Source organism: Lampetra planeri, chromosome 1 (assembly GCF_965212315.1).
Source record: "Lampetra planeri chromosome 1, kcLamPlan1.2.h2, whole genome shotgun sequence".
Classification (NCBI taxonomy): domain Eukaryota; kingdom Metazoa; phylum Chordata; class Hyperoartia; order Petromyzontiformes; family Petromyzontidae; genus Lampetra; species Lampetra planeri.
Genome location: NC_136107.1, coordinates 31,602,147 through 31,620,874, shown reverse-complemented (window position 1 = coordinate 31,620,874; position 18,728 = coordinate 31,602,147). Strand labels below are relative to the sequence as shown.

Here is an 18,728-nt window from a genome sequence, read left to right as displayed (position 1 = left end):
AACGGAGCTGTTCAGATGTGGCTGGGTGACTCAGAGGGCAGAACACAGATTTGGCAACTACTGAGCCCTGGGTGTGAGTCTAGGTTTCAGTCACTCTTGAATAATCCAGGTCCTCAAGAAAGATAGTTAATGGTCTCAGAATTGTCACCAATGATTGCACACAAAATTTACATCTTATTGAATTGAGGTTTCCACTTAATTCGGAATTGAACATCTCTCTATTGCAGGGCACGTTGCAAAGTGCATCTGCCATTCGTGACCCCAGAAGTAAGTCTGGCAATATCTCCTTTCATTTGGCATGTTCTAACTCACAGCGTGATGCACTGCTCTTCGAGAGCTCCGATTGGACGTTGCTTTGTCGTGCGACTTGACGATCATCGCAACATTTGGATAGAAATAAATAGACAAAGGCAAAAAAGGAGGATGCAAAAATTAAGTAACGGAGAGCAACATTTGGTAATTCACCACATATATCGGGAGCACGCTTCGAAGGCGATTCGCGTGTATCTGCTGCATAAACTGATATAAATCTAAGCAACAATGTCAAGGCTCATGAAATTGATGCGTCTGTAACCCAAGTCTATTTCAAAATACTTTTTATCGATTTTCACTCACCCAAGACAATCTCAGTTTGGGAAGGGTTACGGTAAATTGTGATTCCATCTGGAACTGACAACTCGGCTACTTTCAAATACAGAAGACATACATTGGGCTGTGTCTTTTCAGGAGAAAAAGTCCAGAGGAAATTGAAAGGTTTAAACTTTGATCAGATAACGCCAAGTCTCCATTCGATGTGATTTAAGATTTAATGCGGGGCAGCCGAGACATAAAATTGATGTTTAAAAATGAAAACACCGCGACACATTTTTTACGATCCCGTCTTAAATGTGAGAAGGCAGCTTCGTGACACGTACCCCGGTCTTGTGCACGGACGCATTTGAGTGTACAGCAGCGTTTGTCCTAGGACGGGAGCTGGTTCTCAACGTAGTAATGAGGCACTGCTCTCAAAGAGCCTTTGAGTGCTCGTGGATGCATGTAAACACTTTTTGGTTGTGTATTTGCGTTGCGAATGCCTGTGTACGTGAGTTTAACGCGTAGCAGGCTTTCGCGACCATTATCATCCATAATGCAGGGTTGTTTTGTTTGTTTGATCGCGTAAATATATAAATGTGTCGTTAAAGCCGCCACCACCCGACGCAGCCAATTCGTAAGGTTTGTCACGTAAAAAGAACGTGGCCAATTCGCTACTAGTAAAGCACACTGGTGTGTTGGAGAGCAAACCCACAACATTGACAATCTGAGTACGACGTTTCGACAGTAATTACAACGAGCATCATCAGCCACAACACATCGGTGTGCTATACCTAGTAATGAATTGACATGTCACGTAAACGTTCTGTTTACGTGACAAACCTCACTAATTGGCAGTGTCGGGTGGTGGCGGCTTTAACGACACATTTATATCTACGCCTGCGTATGTGCTTTTTTGCAGAACTCTCCGCGTTTGTGCTGCATCGCGCTCCAAAGTGTTTTCGGGTCGTACCGACGGAAAGTGTCTCAGCTTAAAGCGCAGGTTAGAGTAGTCGCGTAATTATTTTTGTAAGTATTATTAAAGTAGAAATATTAAACTAAACTTCGCATATGTGGATACATATCTGCAGTAGTAATTACACATTCCCATGTGGCCAGTGGGATTGGTAGGAATAAGCAAACAAAGTCAGAGTTTAGGGCCCCAAGTTACGCAAATGGTCCAGATTAATACAAATGTAATTGGGGTGCAGTAAACATCAGCTCGAATTCGGTTTCTTACACACATTTAATTATCACAAAACGGTGACTAGGAATATCATCTCTATCCTGGCTGCAGATCTCTTCTCTCTCATCTCACCGCACGTCTTTCGCTCATCTCACTTTCATCTCAGTCGATTGTCTTTAACCCTTCTGTCAACTCACGAGTCGTTTATACTGGAAGGAACCACCTGGTTACACCAGCCCACAGGGGATTATTGTGTCCGTCCGTCCGTCGTGCATCCAAAAATGGGAGGGGTGGGGCTGGGTGGAGAGAGGAGGGTGGGGATGGGCTGGGTGGGGAGGGTGGGGAGGGGCTGGGTGGGGAGGGGAGGGTGGGGAGGGTCTGGGTGGGGAGGGGTGGGGCTGGGTAGGGAGGGGCTGGTCACCTCGTGGTGCCCTTATAAAACTCAACGTTTAACCTACTCACGCCGGCTTGTGCCCGCCCTCACAGTCGGGCATATTTGCGGAATACACCACGCCGCGTTTGACGCTGGCCATTGTCCGAGCAGGTCCCAACGTTCCTACCAGCTCCCTCCGCAGGAATGTGTTTAATGTAACGTGTTACACCGAAAGGATTGGGGAGGGGGTCATGCATGCTCTGGGGCGCCCCCAATTGGCCACCATCGCCACCGCTGATTACGAATTAAATAATCAAAGGTTCTCCCCTTTTCAAACTACTGCTGGATGAATGCCTCCTCACGCTACAATGGATATTGGTGGGGGAGTTTTTGTACCATGCTTCAACATGCCGGTCCGTGCGGGTTGGTAAAGGGGAGCCATATCAGAGACCACTTTCAGTTACCACTCGCCGCTGCTGTTAGCCGTGGCGAAGAATTGAATCCAGATCGCTGGGTTCATAGCACAGTGTGCTAACCACTGCACCGCCTCTCTTCCACCAGCTGATATGAAGCAGAATACAGCATAACACATCGCGGTAATAATTCGTATCTTAAAATAAAGATACCAATTATGAAAGTGACCGGTACTCAATTCAAGCTCAATGCATGGCAGTCGTGTTACGTCCACAGGGCAGGTCCCCGCTTGCAGCGCCGCCCAGTGGACCAAGAAAGCAAAGACAGCTGAAGCGTTTTCATCTTCTTGGTTCTTTCGGTAAAGTCACGTAGAAGGGAAGTAATAAAATAATAAAAATAAAACATAATAAAATGAAATAATTCTCACGACGTTTCGGCTACAACGCAAGCAGCCGTCTTCAGGTGAAGAATGAGACACTACCAAGCTAGGAGCTTATATATAAACTGGGTTGGAGGTGGAAGAGCGCCTTAACAAAAAATCTGAAGCGTTGTGAGCGTCCAGCATACAGGGGACTCAATCTTGATTTTAAGCTTTCGTGACTGCAGGAATCCATACTCTTTGGTTCTTTCGGTAAAGTCACGTAGGTAATACAGGGGCTCCTCGACTTACGAACGCATTAGGTCCAGAGGTCTGTTCGTAAGTCGATTTGTTCGTAACTTTACTCCTGTCGATTCCAAACATGTTATATGGCGTATACACGAAACAGGGGCAATGGATTTAAAAGTTGTAAAATTTCCTGTATGATGTAGATGCCACTGGTGCATCACGTTCTGCAGATGTAGATGCCATCACCGCCATGTATTGCGCGGCGATTGAACTTACGACTCTCGGTCCAACAGGCAACTGGGCATACGGACCAGGTGTGTTCGTATCTCTGAAAGTGCGTAAGTCCAAAGCTCGTAAGTAGAGGAGTACCAGCATATTAGCAAACCTTAGCTAACATCCGAAGAGCCAGGGAATGACACCGAGATTCATTATTAAAAAAAAAGCCTTGAGACTTTTTTGCATTGTGAATGTCTGGCCAATTCCATGAATGGGAAAGTGCTGCCCCTCTCGTGTGTGAATGAGAGACGTCACCCAGAATCAATTCCGTGAAATCCGCTTCTGCGAACAATTGATTTTTTTTTCACGGGAAATCATTCTTTGTTTCGTGACACGACACTCGTAATACTACAATCAGGATAAAATTAGGGAAGAAAATTACTAAATATATATTATTCTACAAGAGCCACCAGCCTCGAAAGATGTCAATTGGACACGGTCATGTCATAACCCTTGCCATGCACGCCTATTGCTGTCAAATAATAAAAAAAACTCTCCTTTTGCCTCTGCTGGCAAATATGTCGAGATCAAAAAATTACGTCACCTTTTGGCTTAGTTGTGCCACAACAGAGCACTCTGTCAGGTTTAAATGACTCTTGGCCAACACGTGACTTCTGTTCAAACGAGTATTGGGGCAAAACTTTCCTCCATTTGTAGCACCCAGCCCCTGCTAGATACGAAAGACTCGCGTGGCAAGGACAGCTATCTCTCCAAGACCACCACTTTTGACTTGCCACAAACTGGTGCTTAATTCAACAACTCGCCATAGTGCCAAGCGCCCCTCGGCTGAATACAGACGATCATCTACACACTGAGAACAAACGAAAGACCAAAAGTAAACATCGCGCGCGAAGTGCACCTACACGCGGGGCTTCATAACTCACCAGCGAGGTCTGACCGGGCTGGAAGATGAGGGGCCGTCCATAAATGACGTCACGCGATTTTGGTCGATGCATGCTTCAAATCGCTTTAAACTATTGTCATTGTAGTGCGTATTTAATGTGGCGCTGCACTCTGATGTTGTAGGAGAAAACATTTATTAAAAAGTATATTTAATTAAGTAGAACGTGTTGTCTATATTTATTTAAAGTTGTGCATTTTGATGTGACGTCACATTTCTCAAACCCCCCCCCACTCATCACACATCGTCCAGGGTGCGTGACGTCATTTATGGACGACCCCTAATTTTGCACTCGGCACAACGCATCCCGTAACCGCTCTTGCGATGGCAGTGGCTACGGGTCACGTGTCCATCTCCTCGGGTCACGTATCCATCTCCTCGGATCACGTGTCCATCTCCTCGGGTCACGTGTCCATCTCCTCGGGTCACGTGTCCATTTCCTCGGGTCACGTGTCCATCTCCTCGGGTCACGTGTCCATTTCCTGGGGCCACGTCATAATGCGGGCGAGCGCTACGCGAGCGAGTGTGCGGCACAGCGCCATTACTTTCACAGACTACTCTTTTTCAAATTTGGTTTTACAGTCTCGCCCAAAAACCCCTAAAGAGATTTGATGGGAACTCATCGTGGAGTGTTCTTGGTGGCTTAATTCCTGGGTAGAGCAACACAAAGACAAAGATCCCCCGAGTAGCCTGTAACAGACTGTTGTGGCAAGTGCTGTTAGCGGGCACCTCTGAAGGCCGGCACGGCGCACAAAGCGGGTGGGTGGCCAGCACCACGCCCGACCGCCTTTGTCTCCCCAGTGGCGACGTTTACACACCACGCCAGGTACTCAATTGAGGCTGAGTCGACCTGCGTGAGTCCCAGGCACCGGCTAAATACAATAGTCGCCGGTGTTGGCCGTGAGCGGCAAATCGAACTCGGTCCGCTGGGTTCGTAGCGCGGCGCGCTCACCGCTGCCCCACCGCTCCCCACGCGCCCCCCTTAAACGCGAGCGCGAATCGACGGAAGCAGAGCGACGCACAGAAAGAAGAGGGCGACGCACACCTTCACGAGCATCGTTATCCTTAGCTTACATTTATTTGTATTGTGTTCGGGGTTAGGGTGGGAGTTCCGGAGGTTTCATTGGGGGTGCATGTTTTCTCACAAGGCCCCCACTCCCACCCTGCTTGAACTCCATACATGGGGGGGGGGGCACGTCTTGCAAGGGATGATCGATCGCCGCACATCTTATCTTATCTTATATATATATAAAAAAACAATCTGGGAATAGCCATCGACTGTCAGCTCAGACTGCGTGCGAATTCTGCACAAAGCGAATGTCCTAGCAAACATTGAAATGTACAGACCACATAATGCACAGCGCACCTCACGATAACAATTGAATTCGGTTTCTCTATGTTTTTTTTGTGTCTCGTTTTGAACACCTTTTCACTTTTTTTACTTGTTTTCATACCTAGCGTTTATGTGACATTTCCTTTGTGTGTAGTGTGTGTGGGTTTTTTGCTGCACGTCTGGCAGTATTGAGGCCGACGGAGATGCGGAATTACGTCATGGTGTCAAAAAAAGTATTCCGCAGTGGAAAAACGGAGGCTTCAACACGAGTTGGACCACCGTGCTTGCAACACGAACGGGCGAGCGATGAGCACACCACGCTCAGTGGCGGGTCAGCTCGAGCCCTGGAGCCACGTCCCTCGTCGCAGATGCTGACGAGACAACGTGGCCGGGTTGAGCTCGGCAAGCGCCCGCGTGCTGGCGCGTGCCGGCGTTCGCGTGCGCGCGCTCGTGGGTGCGTGACGCGGTGGTGGTTTGTGGTGGTTGAGTGCATTGCGCTGCGAATATGGCGACCTGCGTTCGAATCCCCACCGTGCCCAGTGGCAATTATTATTTGCCATCCGAATATGTATTGGATCCCACTGTCAATCAACCTATTCTGTTGGCCGTTAGGGCTATAACCTCCCGCATGATTCAGTGGATTACTCGACTCAGGGTCGCGATACGATTACATGTTTGAATGGTTAGCACCTCTTGGGGCTGCAGGGCTTACGCGAATTTAGTAACTACAACGTACGCGCATTAGGAAGAAGAAAAAAACGTAATACGCGATTCAATGTAGGTATCTATCGCAAGCATAAACATCGACATACATCAATCGATGTAAGGTTATTCACGCCGAATGCCCAAACAACCCCCATTACTTGTGCCGTGCCGGCCTAAATAGGCGCTCGTTCGCAGAGCACCCGTCCCTACAGCCCTATGAAACCAAACAGGGGAATGAACGGATGGGTCACCTGCGTGTTTTTTTTGTTTGTTTGCAACACAAAACATAGTTTTGACACCACCTCACAGTAAAGAACCCCACGCTCAGAGGGGCTAGCGACATTGAAAAAGACAAAATTAACACAACGTCGCCTTTTAACCATCTCACAACGACATTACAGAACTGCCCGGACATCATCCCCATTCGCCCAGCGTCCACATTCCCATCGACAAAAACAAAACAACAAGGGAGCCGCAGCAGCAGCCCGACACGCGGCAGCCGTTGTCTGTGCTCGTTGGCATGCTGCACGCGCACACACGGGCACGCGCGCTGCTGCACGGGCACGCGCACACACGGGCACGCGCGCGTCTCCACGGGCACGCGCGCTGCTGCACGGGCACGCGCGCGCCCGCGAGACAGCGCAACGCACACACAGCTGAACCCGCGCTACGCTCACCGACTCATCTGTGCTTCGATTCTTTTTTTTGTAGCTGTACAGTTAATACGTCTAACTTGTAAATATTTTCTCCCGGCCATTTGTCCACAACCTCTCGGTGTGTATAATATATATAATTATTTTTTTCAATATACGTATACTTTTCATTATTATCATATTTAATATATAATCTAATTGTATCTTACCCGCTGGACGAGTTTTGACCAGCAGAAATTGTGCAAGGTATTATTACAGTCCTGGCTGTATATATCTCTTATGTGCTGCTGAGATTTATTTTTTTAAGCAAAGACCCAGAAAGGCAGTTAAAGAGTGTGGTGTTTGCTCCTAAGGCCCTCTAAGTGGGCTCGAGTCCATACGTTCATATGCCTTGTGCTTTGTACACGAAAGGGTGATCGCAGTTAATCGACAAAGGCCCACACTACTACAAGCCTCATCCTGTCGTTTGCCGCAAGCATTGCCCGTAGCTCTATTCAGAGAGAATGTGAGTTTGAGATATGCATTTTCTATTGGGGGGAGAAGGGGGTGTCTAGCTATCCGTCTCGCTCCTCGTATGCGTGGAGTTTCTCCGGGCACTCTGGGTTGTCCACCCACGTGCAAAATCACTTGAGAATTACATTTTATTGGTCAAAATAACCGAAGGTCGAAGCCAACTGAACGCGAGTCCTGTGACTCACTGAAGCTGCGTTTGGTCAAAAGTGGTCAAAAGGCCTCTCCCTTGGTAGCACTCATCTTTGTTGGGGGCCCTGAGCCGGTCGGTGGTGGAAATTCCACATTACCATGGCAGGAGGCGGATTGTCCAACGGATTCGATGGACTTCTCAAAAGAAGTGGTACTTTTTGGGGTCCGTTAAATAATGCAAACGAGCCCCAATATGAACGAGGAACATCGGTTCGTGTCACCGCTGACTTGCGATGACGCTTCACTCAGCCGGAGAGAGTCGCGCCGCTTGCTGTGATCACAGCTACTCGCCGTGCGAGTCGTGGACACAGCCGTACGCCCGGTGCCACACTACATCGGCAGATTGTCGTTTCCTTTTGAATGGTCGATAACATTACGCATCAAATAAAAATGAGGGAGTAGAGGGCAAGACAGAGGGAGTAAAGAAACACGTGTGTTTTTTTTTTCTTATCGCAGGTGACACTTTCAAATAAACTCGCATTGTTGCCAGCTGCCCTTGCTCAAATAAAAATCACACAATACCTTTCAGAGATTAAAACAAAGAAAAAATGGTAACAGTCACAACAGTTTTTTGTCCTCAATGCAGTCATAAGCTGCGTTTGCAGGAACACACTGTGCATTGCAGTCGACTTTGGCGATGAGCTGATCACGAGTGGAGCTGCAATAATGTATCGATTCATACTCAAATCAGCTCTTCCAACCGTGCATCCAATCACGTTGTATTATAATGGATCCATGTGATTTCCACAGCCGCCAGAGGTCGCTCTATTGAATGGATAAGAAACAAATATAAACGGATTCCTCAATGGAGCGGCTCATCCTGAATCTTGATAATTGGCCGAATCGTTTGGCCCTCAACGACTTTCTAAGTTCAGCTTCAGCTGCCACTAGCGATGCCATTAACTGTCGTGTTGTGGTGATATTTAAGAATAAAATGTGAAAAATGTTTAACTTCTCCTTTGTATTTTCCCAAATTAATTACGTCTTGTGTGTAAAAGTTTTGTTTCTACTGTTATCCTAAATTTCAGCATTACAGCAGTGTTGTTGATCATTTGTAAATCACTTGGCATGAATGGGAAATCATAAATTCGTGGACAATTATATGCATGTATTGAGAGTTAAATCGATTTGAAGCAATGAATCAACACATTGTTATTGAACAAAATAATGCATTAATCCATCGGCCACTATGTGCCTGTAAATTACACAAAACCATCTCACCCGACTTTTCACAAAAACAAGCGTTTTAATGTCCTCGTGTGACTCTGTGGCTGCTTGCAGTAGACGCCTTCACTGGAATGGATTCTTTAATTTATCATTACAATATAAGGTGGGTTATTTATGCAGCTCGGCCACCAACTGCGTGAAGAATTGTGCTCAATAACATTAAGTATCGGCTTACCGCGCAAACGGAGTCCAATGTTTAGCCAGGGGTATTTCTTACATCGTGTTTCAGCTTCGAATGCTTGGCAGCCCTATTCGCGGTAAGCTGTGGAGCGTTTAACAGCAAATGTCAGAGCATGGTTGCCTCTTGCACAAACTCGAGCATATCGAATGCAACTTGATCACGTACACCTACACCCTACAATGGCAAATTCACAATACAACTGCCAATGACTTTAATGGATGTAAACCAGAACGAGGCTGCAATTACAATAGAGATTGCATTGTGAACAAATGCCCAATTAATCAGAAGACAAGTAGTACGGAACGAGGGTAATTTAAACTAACACGAATGCAGTCCTAAAGCACGTGTTCCTAACAGATTTGTTTTTTTGTTGTTTAGTTCGTTGTCCTTCCCCAGCACCTCCCATTAGCACGGTTGGCTATGTGCGGTACGAAAGAAGTTCAACGTACAGGATATACAGAACCAAAATCATGTTCTGCTACACAAACAACCTTGGCTAGTCATTCACAGCAATTGCTGATAAACTGTGGAACTCATCACCCACCACCGTTGCCTCCTCTGCATAACTACATTTGTTAACGTTCAGTCCCAACGTCAACTCCTCTCCAGTCTTGGACCTGCGGTGGCGATTGGCGAATGGGGTTCAGTCGAAAGCATTTGGGCGAGGCCAGTGGCAGATGCTCGTTCCTCTCCCGCGTCGGTTCATCGGCCAGGCTTATCACCTCAACGCTGCGTGGAGGAAAACGAAACAGTGACGTGCCTTCACCCCTTCGGGGAGTTTGCACGGCATCAAATGTTATCAGAGGGTTATTTCCGAGGTTACAATATGTATGGAACAATCGTCCTAACCTCACCATTTTATGAAATGTCAGGATTTGATTCCAGATTCATTTATCCCTCATTTTTAGATTAATCATCGGAATCAATTTTCTTGTACGCTCTTTTTGCACTGTGTCAAGGTGTCCCATCAGCCTAAATGTATCACTTGAATTGAATTTCCATGTGATTGGATAAAAAAAAAATTGGGCGTGGAGTGGTGGTGCAGTTGTTAGCGCATGGGCTATGGACCTGGCGCTCTGAGTTTGATTCCTGTCAACGGTTGACGTCAGTGGCGAGAGATAACTGCACCGGTCCTGGGCCCCGCCCACTTCACCAACCTGCACTGACCAGCGTGGTGAAGTATGGTCCAACAACTCCCGTGGGCGATGCGGCGGTGTGGAGATGCCTTCGTCTAGTAGTGGATAGACCAAGGGCTGTCTAATTATTGTTTCCTACAAGCATGTATTGTGAGTGTAATCACTCATATTAACCCTCTGACGCATAATGTCCACTCTAGTGGACTGCTATGCTTTAATACGAATGCTATGAAAGTACATGACATTTCTTCAACACATTTGGGGGCTTTTATTTGACTCCCAAACTCACAATAAACCAAACTTAATTTTTGTTAAGGGGGGTTTTGCGTTTGATAATTCATGCGAGGGTGAATCGATTACTTGTTACATGCCTACAAGAAATGGGCTGGGCCTTTTGTTAGTTGCCACTAACAAAGGTATCGCTCTGATCCGGTCACTTCACGACAGAACAAGTTGAATTCAAGTCGGAATCATCGTGACAAATCTCACACCTCGCCCTAGCTTGCTTCCTCCTGCCAGCCCCACCCCTCAGAGGATGCACAGTCGGCATATGACCTCAAGCGGTTGTGGTCTGTGAGTGTCCAACCATCTGGATTAAAGCCGTCACTCTCCCACCTGATCCTCTCCCACCTGAACCTCTCCCACCGGATCCACCCGGGATTAGTGCCACTGTGTAACGGCAGCCAAGTTGCCACCGACGCCTCAAATGCGTTGGGTCTATCTGTCACTTTGTGCTGTCTCCGTTATTTGCTCACAAGATGTGTAAGCATTTGCGGCTGCAGTTGTGGTCCATCAACCCGAGTGTGTGCAATGTGTGCTTCAGTCAAAACAGTGACTTAATTAGGTCGTGCTGCTTACACAAGATTATCCCCGCAAAAAATGTGGGGCATTACCGACAGCTTTTATGAACACTTGACGAGAAAACCACTTCAGTCATTGTACGGCTGGAGAAAAAAACCCGTTAAAGTCATATTATACAAATGATGGAAAATAAAGGCACAATTATATCCGAAACAAAAAAAAAGTTAAAGACTGTATTTCATTCTGTCTTACAGTCGTCTGCTCATAAAATATCAACAAATAATAATAATAGAATGCAACACCGAATATCAAATCGCAAATGATGGCAAACATAATATAAAAACGTAAGAAGCCACTTAAGTGCAAACGTTGATTGGCTGATTGTCCGTGGAGCTCTGCGCTCAAACAGGCGACACGAACGCTGAACCCTAAACACGCGGCAGCAGCAGCAGCACTAGCAGCGCACGGTGGCACTCGGACCAAAGCGGAAAACCCCGTCGAGAACAACACAGACATCACCTCCACACGGCAGAGCAAAAGATACAACACAGGGCGGTGCCTGGGAATTATTCAGTTTGTCTTCCCACCTTCTATTTTTTTTATTTTCTGCAGTCGCTGCTAAGATATTTTCATTTACAAGTCAGTTTGAATCCTCAGCTTCTGTTCCGTGGTTCTCTTAATGTCCCCCCCACCGTAATTCGTTTACGATGTTGTTGCTGCGGCGTCAAACGAGGTGAGTTTTCTGATGCCGCAGCTTCAAACCTTTCACCACCACCCACCACCCATGGTACGTTTCCAATGAGCTTGCCGTACCAAGCCTGTGGCGGTTTAGTTTTGGGCACATCATCGCTGAAGCTTTGGGGGTGGTCATTCATAGTCACGTGCAAATGCTTTTGAAGACTTGGCGTGAAGAACCCAATAATGGCCATCGGCTCCGTTGGGTTTGCGTTTGTGTTTTTTCTTTCTCTTGCGCTGCACTTGCCGAAGACTTCCACAAAATACTTCGATCCTCTCGGTTTGATAATCTCCCTCCAAGGCCCCTCCACCTGCTTCCTTCTCTCGCCCCCACTGCCCAGTGTCACCCAGTGTCACTCACACAAACTCCCCGCACTGCCCCACGCTTGTCCGTTCCCCAGGCTCAACTCCCACGAGCCATTTAAGAAGGTCCGAAGCTCCTCAACGTAACTCTGTGGAGCCCTCCCATCTTCACCAACCGGCCACTGTTGAGCCATAGTTCCCAGTGCTATTGAAGTTCTCCTGTGCTTCCAAAATGCAGTTTATAAGTCGAGTCCCTGAAGCTTTTAATGCGATGCAGCCAGCAACGGTGAGAACTCTAGTGAGACTGCAGGGGCCGAGGGCTGATGGCCTTAATTGGGGTCGGAAAGACAGAAGGACAAAAGTTCCAAAGTCAAGCCGTGCGGGGAGATGAGGAGGAGAATGAGGAAAGATTCCGTTCTGCACCGCGAGGCAGTAGCAAGCAGAGCGGTTGAGAAGAGCAAGGCCAGGCGTGGAAGACCTCGTCCCCAACTCTGAGGTGACATCACGGCATGCAGCTCCTAGGAGCGATGATGGCCTAGACAGTGGCGTTAGGAGTGAGACAAGGAAGTGACGTGCCAGTGAAAAAGACTGTTCTCGTCAATTCCTCCACGACGCTGCTCCGCGGGAGGCCTCGGCAGGGGTCGTGGGACAGGTTTGGTGCCAGCAGGAACGAGGCGCACGCTGCAATACAAGACCCGAATTTTGACGGCGCACATTCGTTTAGTGAGGGCGCACAAAAAGTCCCCCCCCCCGCTCTCCCCCCCCAAACTTCAGGCCCGTCCGTGTCTCTTCCCTCTTTCGTAGCACCTCGTTTCACGAGAGGCCCTCTGCCTCGACGGGCTTCACGGTGACGGGACGTGAACGGCGAGTGTCGACCGGAGAACGAGCGGAGACAAGGGGCTTCAGAGAGAACGTCCAGCAAAACGACGCAGCGAGCCCGAAAGGAAGAACTGGATAAAATGAAAGGGGGCGAGAGGAGAAAATACCTTCACGCTCGCAGCGAAAGCGCCATACCTCTCCGGGGGGCAGATTTGGGGGCAACTGTGGTGCAGGGGTGAGGTCAAGGGTGAGGTCAGGGTTGGAGGGAGGGGGAGGTGGGACCGGACGGGGTGCGGTGGAGTGTGGCGGTGGTGAGGGGCAGGTGGAATGTGGTGGTGGTGGTGGAACTTCCTTCGCGGGGCCATTGGCTACGTGGCACAGGGAGGCACCCAGCCGGCTCCGTTACTCCAGCATGGCATCCAGCTCGTCGGCAAGATCGTCAAACATGGTCCCGATGTCGTCCAGAATGCTGCCCGTGGATTTTTGCTCCCCCGAGGCGTCACTGTGCACGGGTGCGTGCGCGCACACAGACACAGACGCAGACATCGGCGTGAGTTTCAACGTTGTGCGTCACGTCTTTTACAATGCGGCTCTTTAAACAAATCTTAAAATTATTGTTGACCGGTTCAAATCGTCATTGTGTGCATGTGTGTGTGTGCCTGCTTGTATGTGTATGTGTGAGAGTGATCACGGAGTGCGCTGCCCAATGAACCTGGCCACACAAGTTCGATTCCTGCTCAGGGCCAAGACCAGTGCCAATTATTTGAATCGGTCTTGGGCCTCCCCTAGGTGGACTCAGGCTCAAATTAGTACCTGGTGCAGCCACCTTTGCCTCTCTAGTTGCAAAACTAAGGAGGCAAAGGCACGAGTCCCGGTGAGAGACAGTGGACACACATCTGAATCGGTGTGCATGGTGTAGTGTGTGAACATCAGCACCAGAGGTCCAAAGGCATGACGTCAGCCACACCACCACACGTTCACATGCGTGTACACTTGCACGCAGCCAACATCGGTGACAAACGGGTCCTGCGCCTTTCCCGAGGTCAAATGAGCCTTAAGTACCTGGTGCAGTGTTTGGGGAGACAAATGTGGCAGAGGACGGTGCTGACGGCCCACCCCAATTCGTATGCCATACGGGCCTCTCATTGGTTCTCGCTAACATCACTTGCCCCAACAGCCTGTTTAAAGGCTGCACGGTGGATGTTTGTCTGGTTGCTGTGTGTGTGTGTGCAGGCGTTGGGCTCACTCTGGTCTCTGCAGCTGTTCAATGCGCTCCTCCAGGGAGGGAGCGTCCCGAGACAGCTCGAGTCTGGTCGGAGTCTTGCTGGAATGGTTGGCTTCACCTGGGGCGCAAGGAGACACCACCACCACCATCCATCCATCAGTGGAAGTGACAGCCAGCAAATGAATAGCTTCAAGCATAAGCCCTCGTGTTGCATTTGTGCCCTGTAGTGTTCCCCTAAACTAAGATGACCGTTATCATTCGGGTTAGTTAGGTGGCCGGGTAGCTCCAGGGTCGCTGCGGAGGTTCTTAGTTCGAATCTGGGCTTCATCTGCCCGTGACGAAACAGTTGGTTACCAATGACTGCAGAACGATTATTCCATGAGATCGTTCACTTAGTTTGTAGTCGATTAGACCTCTGTGAAAGTGGAAGGCAGTTAGAACGTTGCAGGTTTCGTGGCCTCTGAACAAAGTAGAGGGCACTACAACTCCACCACCACTCGCCACCATGGCGGCCGCTGTGCTTGAACCACAAACCTCTGCACCAAGCGTCAACCGTGCTGTCGCTGGACCACGCCTGTTCTACATCAGCCAATTAATCCCTACGCCTCTATCACAGCAACGCACGCGTACCTGTGCCGTCCCTGGCCGATGGCTGCTGCGCCAAGTCGCCGGGGGCCAACTTGGTGGCGACGGCGGTGGCGTCTCGTGAGGTTTCCGACGGTACGGTGGCAGTGACGGCGGCGGCAGCGGCAGCTCCATCGCCAGCGCTCCCCATTCTCGCCCTCTCCCCGTCGTCCGCCGTCGCCCGCGCGCCGCTCTTCCCCGGCTCGGCGCCGACCTCCGCGGCTTTCGCGACCTCAGCGTCGGGCGCCGCTTCCCCTTCCCTCGCCGGTTTTGCCGGCGCCTGCGACGACGGCGTCTCGGCGGCGACGGGCGGGTTGCCCGGAGCCACCGCGGACGGGACCGTCTGTCCCGCTCTGGCTGGGCTGGACGCCGCCGAGGGGGGGCTGCTGGACGGGCGCGGCGTGGGTTTGTTGGGCGACGGAGAGGCACCGGTGCCGCCACTCGCGGATGACGGCTGTTGCTGCTGCTGTTGTTGTTTCTGCTGCTGCTGTTGTTGCTGTGGTTGCTGCTGCTGTCCCGCTGGTACTGATTGGTGGGTGCCGGCAGACCAGCCAGTCACTCCTGCTCTCAAGGCAAGCGGAGGTTTGGGGGCCACTGGAGGTGGAACACCTTTTCTCCGAAACTCTACAATGAAGATAACAGCAACGGTAAGGTCATCATGATTTCTGTGCTCTACAGCTCTCTGCTGTGTGTTTGGGTTGTACGACGAGTTGTTAATTAAAACATTATTGTGTTCTGGTTAGGAATTACTTGATTACAATCACGTGTGTGTGTGTGTTTGAATTAGGCAATGGTGTTATTAGCTCACTGCCCTGCAGATTATTAAATGCTCAAAACTTGCGTGCCTTTAACCGCTTTTAGATTTTAGCATTCCATATGCTAATGCATTTTTCTGTGTTTAGTATACAACACAGGCAATATAGAATTGTAGTCTGACCTTGCCCTATGAGTAGGGCATGTCTAGCGAACCAATACCATTCACAGAACGTGTGCATCAGTAGCAGGGCTTATGTAATTAAACCATAGTCTTACAAAAGATCGTATCTGAATTTTCCCCCAACTAACACGAATATAAATCGTGCAAAAATAGGCGTGAATAAAACATTTTTGGAGTGAATATTTTAACGCCATTGCAATGTCATTTTGTTAGAGAAAGGAAATCGCATTTCCCAGCTGAATTCTGTTGAAAAAAGCCTAATGAGCATTTAAAAAAAAGAGTAAAAGTCTTCTTACAAAATTGTAAAAAAAGAAAAAAAAATGAATGTTTAAAATCCCTGGAATCTGAAATGGATGAGGAATGATCAGTTTCACGGCCCCCACCAACCAAACGGCGCTCACCTGGGCTGGCGAGGAGCGACGTCTTCTTGGGCGGCGCCGGCGGCCCCAGCCTCTTGAGCGCGTGCGACGCCAGCGCCGGTTTCGGCGACAGCGGCGGCTTGGGCGGCCGCCCTCCCCCGGCCTCCGCCACGGCTCCCCCCAGCAGGTCGGCGGCGCGGGCCCCGGGCGACCCGGCGGCCGGCGCCGCGTGGCTCGCCAGCGCCGAGTCGGTGCGCGCGCCGCTCATGTGCGACGGCGGCGTCGTCGTCGTCGCGGCCTCCGCCCCGGCGCCGGCCTCGGCGATCGTGTACGGCCGCTGCCGCGCCGGCTTCCCGCCGCTCATCGCCGAGCGATCGACGGCGCAGTCCGCCAGCGCTCGCTCCACGACCTCGCCTCCCCCGCCGGAAGATTTCCTCGCTCGCAGCAGCTGCTGCTGCTGAGGCTGCTGAGGCTGCTGAGGCTGCTCCCTCTGGTCCTTGGACTTGGGCCTGCGTTTGACCGTGTCCGACTCGATGAGATAGAACTCCGGCAGGCCTGCGCACTCCGACTCCGAGTCGGGAGAGCCCGCGGCGAGCTCCTCCTCCGCCCGTCCCCCCGCGGCGGGCGGCGGCGGAGCGCGCTCCGTCTCGGCAAACACGGCGGACCCGTCCTCGTCGCCGGCGGCCGTGGCAGCGGCGTCGTCGTCATCGTCCTCGCTGGGCTTGGGCTTGGGCCGCTGCTTGATGGTGAGGTTCCCCTCCTCGGCGAAGGGGATGCACTCAGAAGAGCTGTTCTGCGACGAGGCGGGCGATCGCTCGGCGAGTGCCGCGGGGCCGCCCAGCGATGCCGCCACCGCCGTCTCCTCCTCCTCCGTGTCCGACTTAGCCTCGTCCTTGTGCTGCTGCTGCTGCTGCAACGCTTCTTTAATCGGTGATGCTTCCTTGAGCGAGTGCGACCTGGAGTCGCTGAGCGTGTGCTTTCGGCTGCCACCACCTTCGGAAAATGATGGCGCGACGGTCACGGCGGCGGTGCCGACGACGACGCCGGCGGCGACGACGTGGTTGTTGGGCTCATCGATGCTCAGGCTGGCGGTGGGCAGCGGCTTGATGGCGTGCATCAGGCTCAGCGTGTCCTCGCTGTCCACGCTCGAGCGCGACGAGAGGCGGCTGACGCGCGGCAGCGTCGCCGTCTCGTACGGCGGAGGCCGGTCGCCCGACCTCTCCCTGCGCACGCCGACCGCCTTGGCCCTGTGCCGTTGCTGCTGCTGCTCCGCATCCGAGCCGCCTTCCCGCGCCACGAGTGGCCGAGCGATGGCAACGGGCGGCACGGCCGACGCCGCCGCCGCCGAGGACGGCTTGTCCACCCTGAGCGGCTTCTGCAGGAGCCCCGGCCTCAACCCCCGGCCGCGCCCGCCCAGCGACGTCATCTCCAGCTTGGCAGCGATGCTGCGCACGCTGCCGGCGCTCGCCGTCTCGATGCCGCTGTCCTCGCTCGAATCGGCCGCCGCTGCCGCCGGGCCGTCGGCCTCCCCGCGCGGCGCGATCATCGCGACGGCCTCCGCTGCCCGGTCACGCTCGAACGCGTCGCCGAACTGCGTGCTCGTGATGGCCGAGCTGTAGCGCTTGGGCGGCGGAGGCGGCGGCCCCTTCTTCTTGGGCCGCACGGCAAACGACTGGCTCCGGTTCACGTTGCGGTCGACCGTGCCTCCCCCAAGGCCGCCGACGCCGATACCGACGCCGCCTGCGCCGCCGCCTGCGCCGCCGCCGCCGCCGCACTGTCCCGCCCGCGCCGACTGGCTGCGGCTCACCCGCTGCTGCTGCTGGTGCAGCGCGGCCGTCGCCAGGTCCAGGCAGTGCGCCTGCTGCTCGCCGAGCAGCTGGTCGGACGGCTCGGCGAAGCCCGCCCGCCACCCGCCCTCGGCGCCGCCCAGCTCCTCCTCGGCGCCCTGCGCCGGCAGCCGCAGCAGGGGCAGCGCCTGGGCGCCGGGCGGCGGCAGCAGCAGCGGCGGCGGCGGCGGCGGCTGCGGCTGGGGCTGGGCGAGCCTCCCCGTGGTCACGAGCGCCACGCCGCCCTCCAGGTGCTGCGCAGGGACGTACGCGAAGCCCTTGCGCGTGGGCGACTGCGGCAACGAGCGCTGCGACTGTAGGCGCGGCGCGGCGGCCCCCGACGCCGGCGGCGGGGTCTGCGGCCGCTCGGGGGAGCGGTGGCCGAGCTGCGCGCCGCCCGTGGCCGCCCGCACGAGCGGCGAGGCCGGGCGGGAGCGGGTGGGCGTCTGCGGCGGCGTGAAGGCCTTGTACGGCGACGCGCCGCCTCCGCCGCCGCCGCAGCTCCGCGGCTTGCCCTGCATGCCCGTCGACTTTCCGCCGGGGAGCGTCGCCGACGAAGACGACGGAGACGACGGAGGATCCTCGGGGAGGGCGCCCTCCGTGCCGGAGCGGCCCACGCGGGGGCTGCTCGCCCTGCGGGCGCCGCCCGCGCGACCCGACCGCCCGTCCTGGCTCTCGCCGCTGTCCTGGCTCGTGGAGGCCAGGCGGACCCTGCGCGGAGGGCGGCGCTCGGGAGAGTTGGCGTCGCCCGACGCGGCTCGCTCAGCTCGCTGCAACTCCAGCAGCTTGCGCACGGCCAGCATCAGCTTCTTCTGGTGGCCTAGCGGCGGGCAGG

The 18,728-nt window shown here is 52.6% G+C and overlaps 1 protein-coding gene across 1 annotated transcript in view; it reads right to left on the bottom strand.

Moving 5' to 3' along the window:
* Positions 1–5,378: 5,378 nt before the first annotated feature.
* Positions 5,379–18,728, bottom strand: part of LOC144742021 (caskin-1-like) — a 150,107-nt gene continuing 136,757 nt past the window's right edge. The window contains exons 20-24 of the mRNA XM_078592449.1: positions 18,106–18,713; positions 16,110–18,012; positions 14,778–15,395; positions 14,169–14,265; positions 5,379–13,424 (exon numbers count right to left, since the gene is read on the bottom strand). Coding sequence (XP_078448575.1) covers positions 13,325–13,424; positions 14,169–14,265; positions 14,778–15,395; positions 16,110–18,012; positions 18,106–18,713 — 3,326 coding nt within the window. The 3' untranslated portion in view covers positions 5,379–13,324. The remainder of the gene's footprint in view (positions 13,425–14,168; positions 14,266–14,777; positions 15,396–16,109; positions 18,013–18,105; positions 18,714–18,728) is intronic.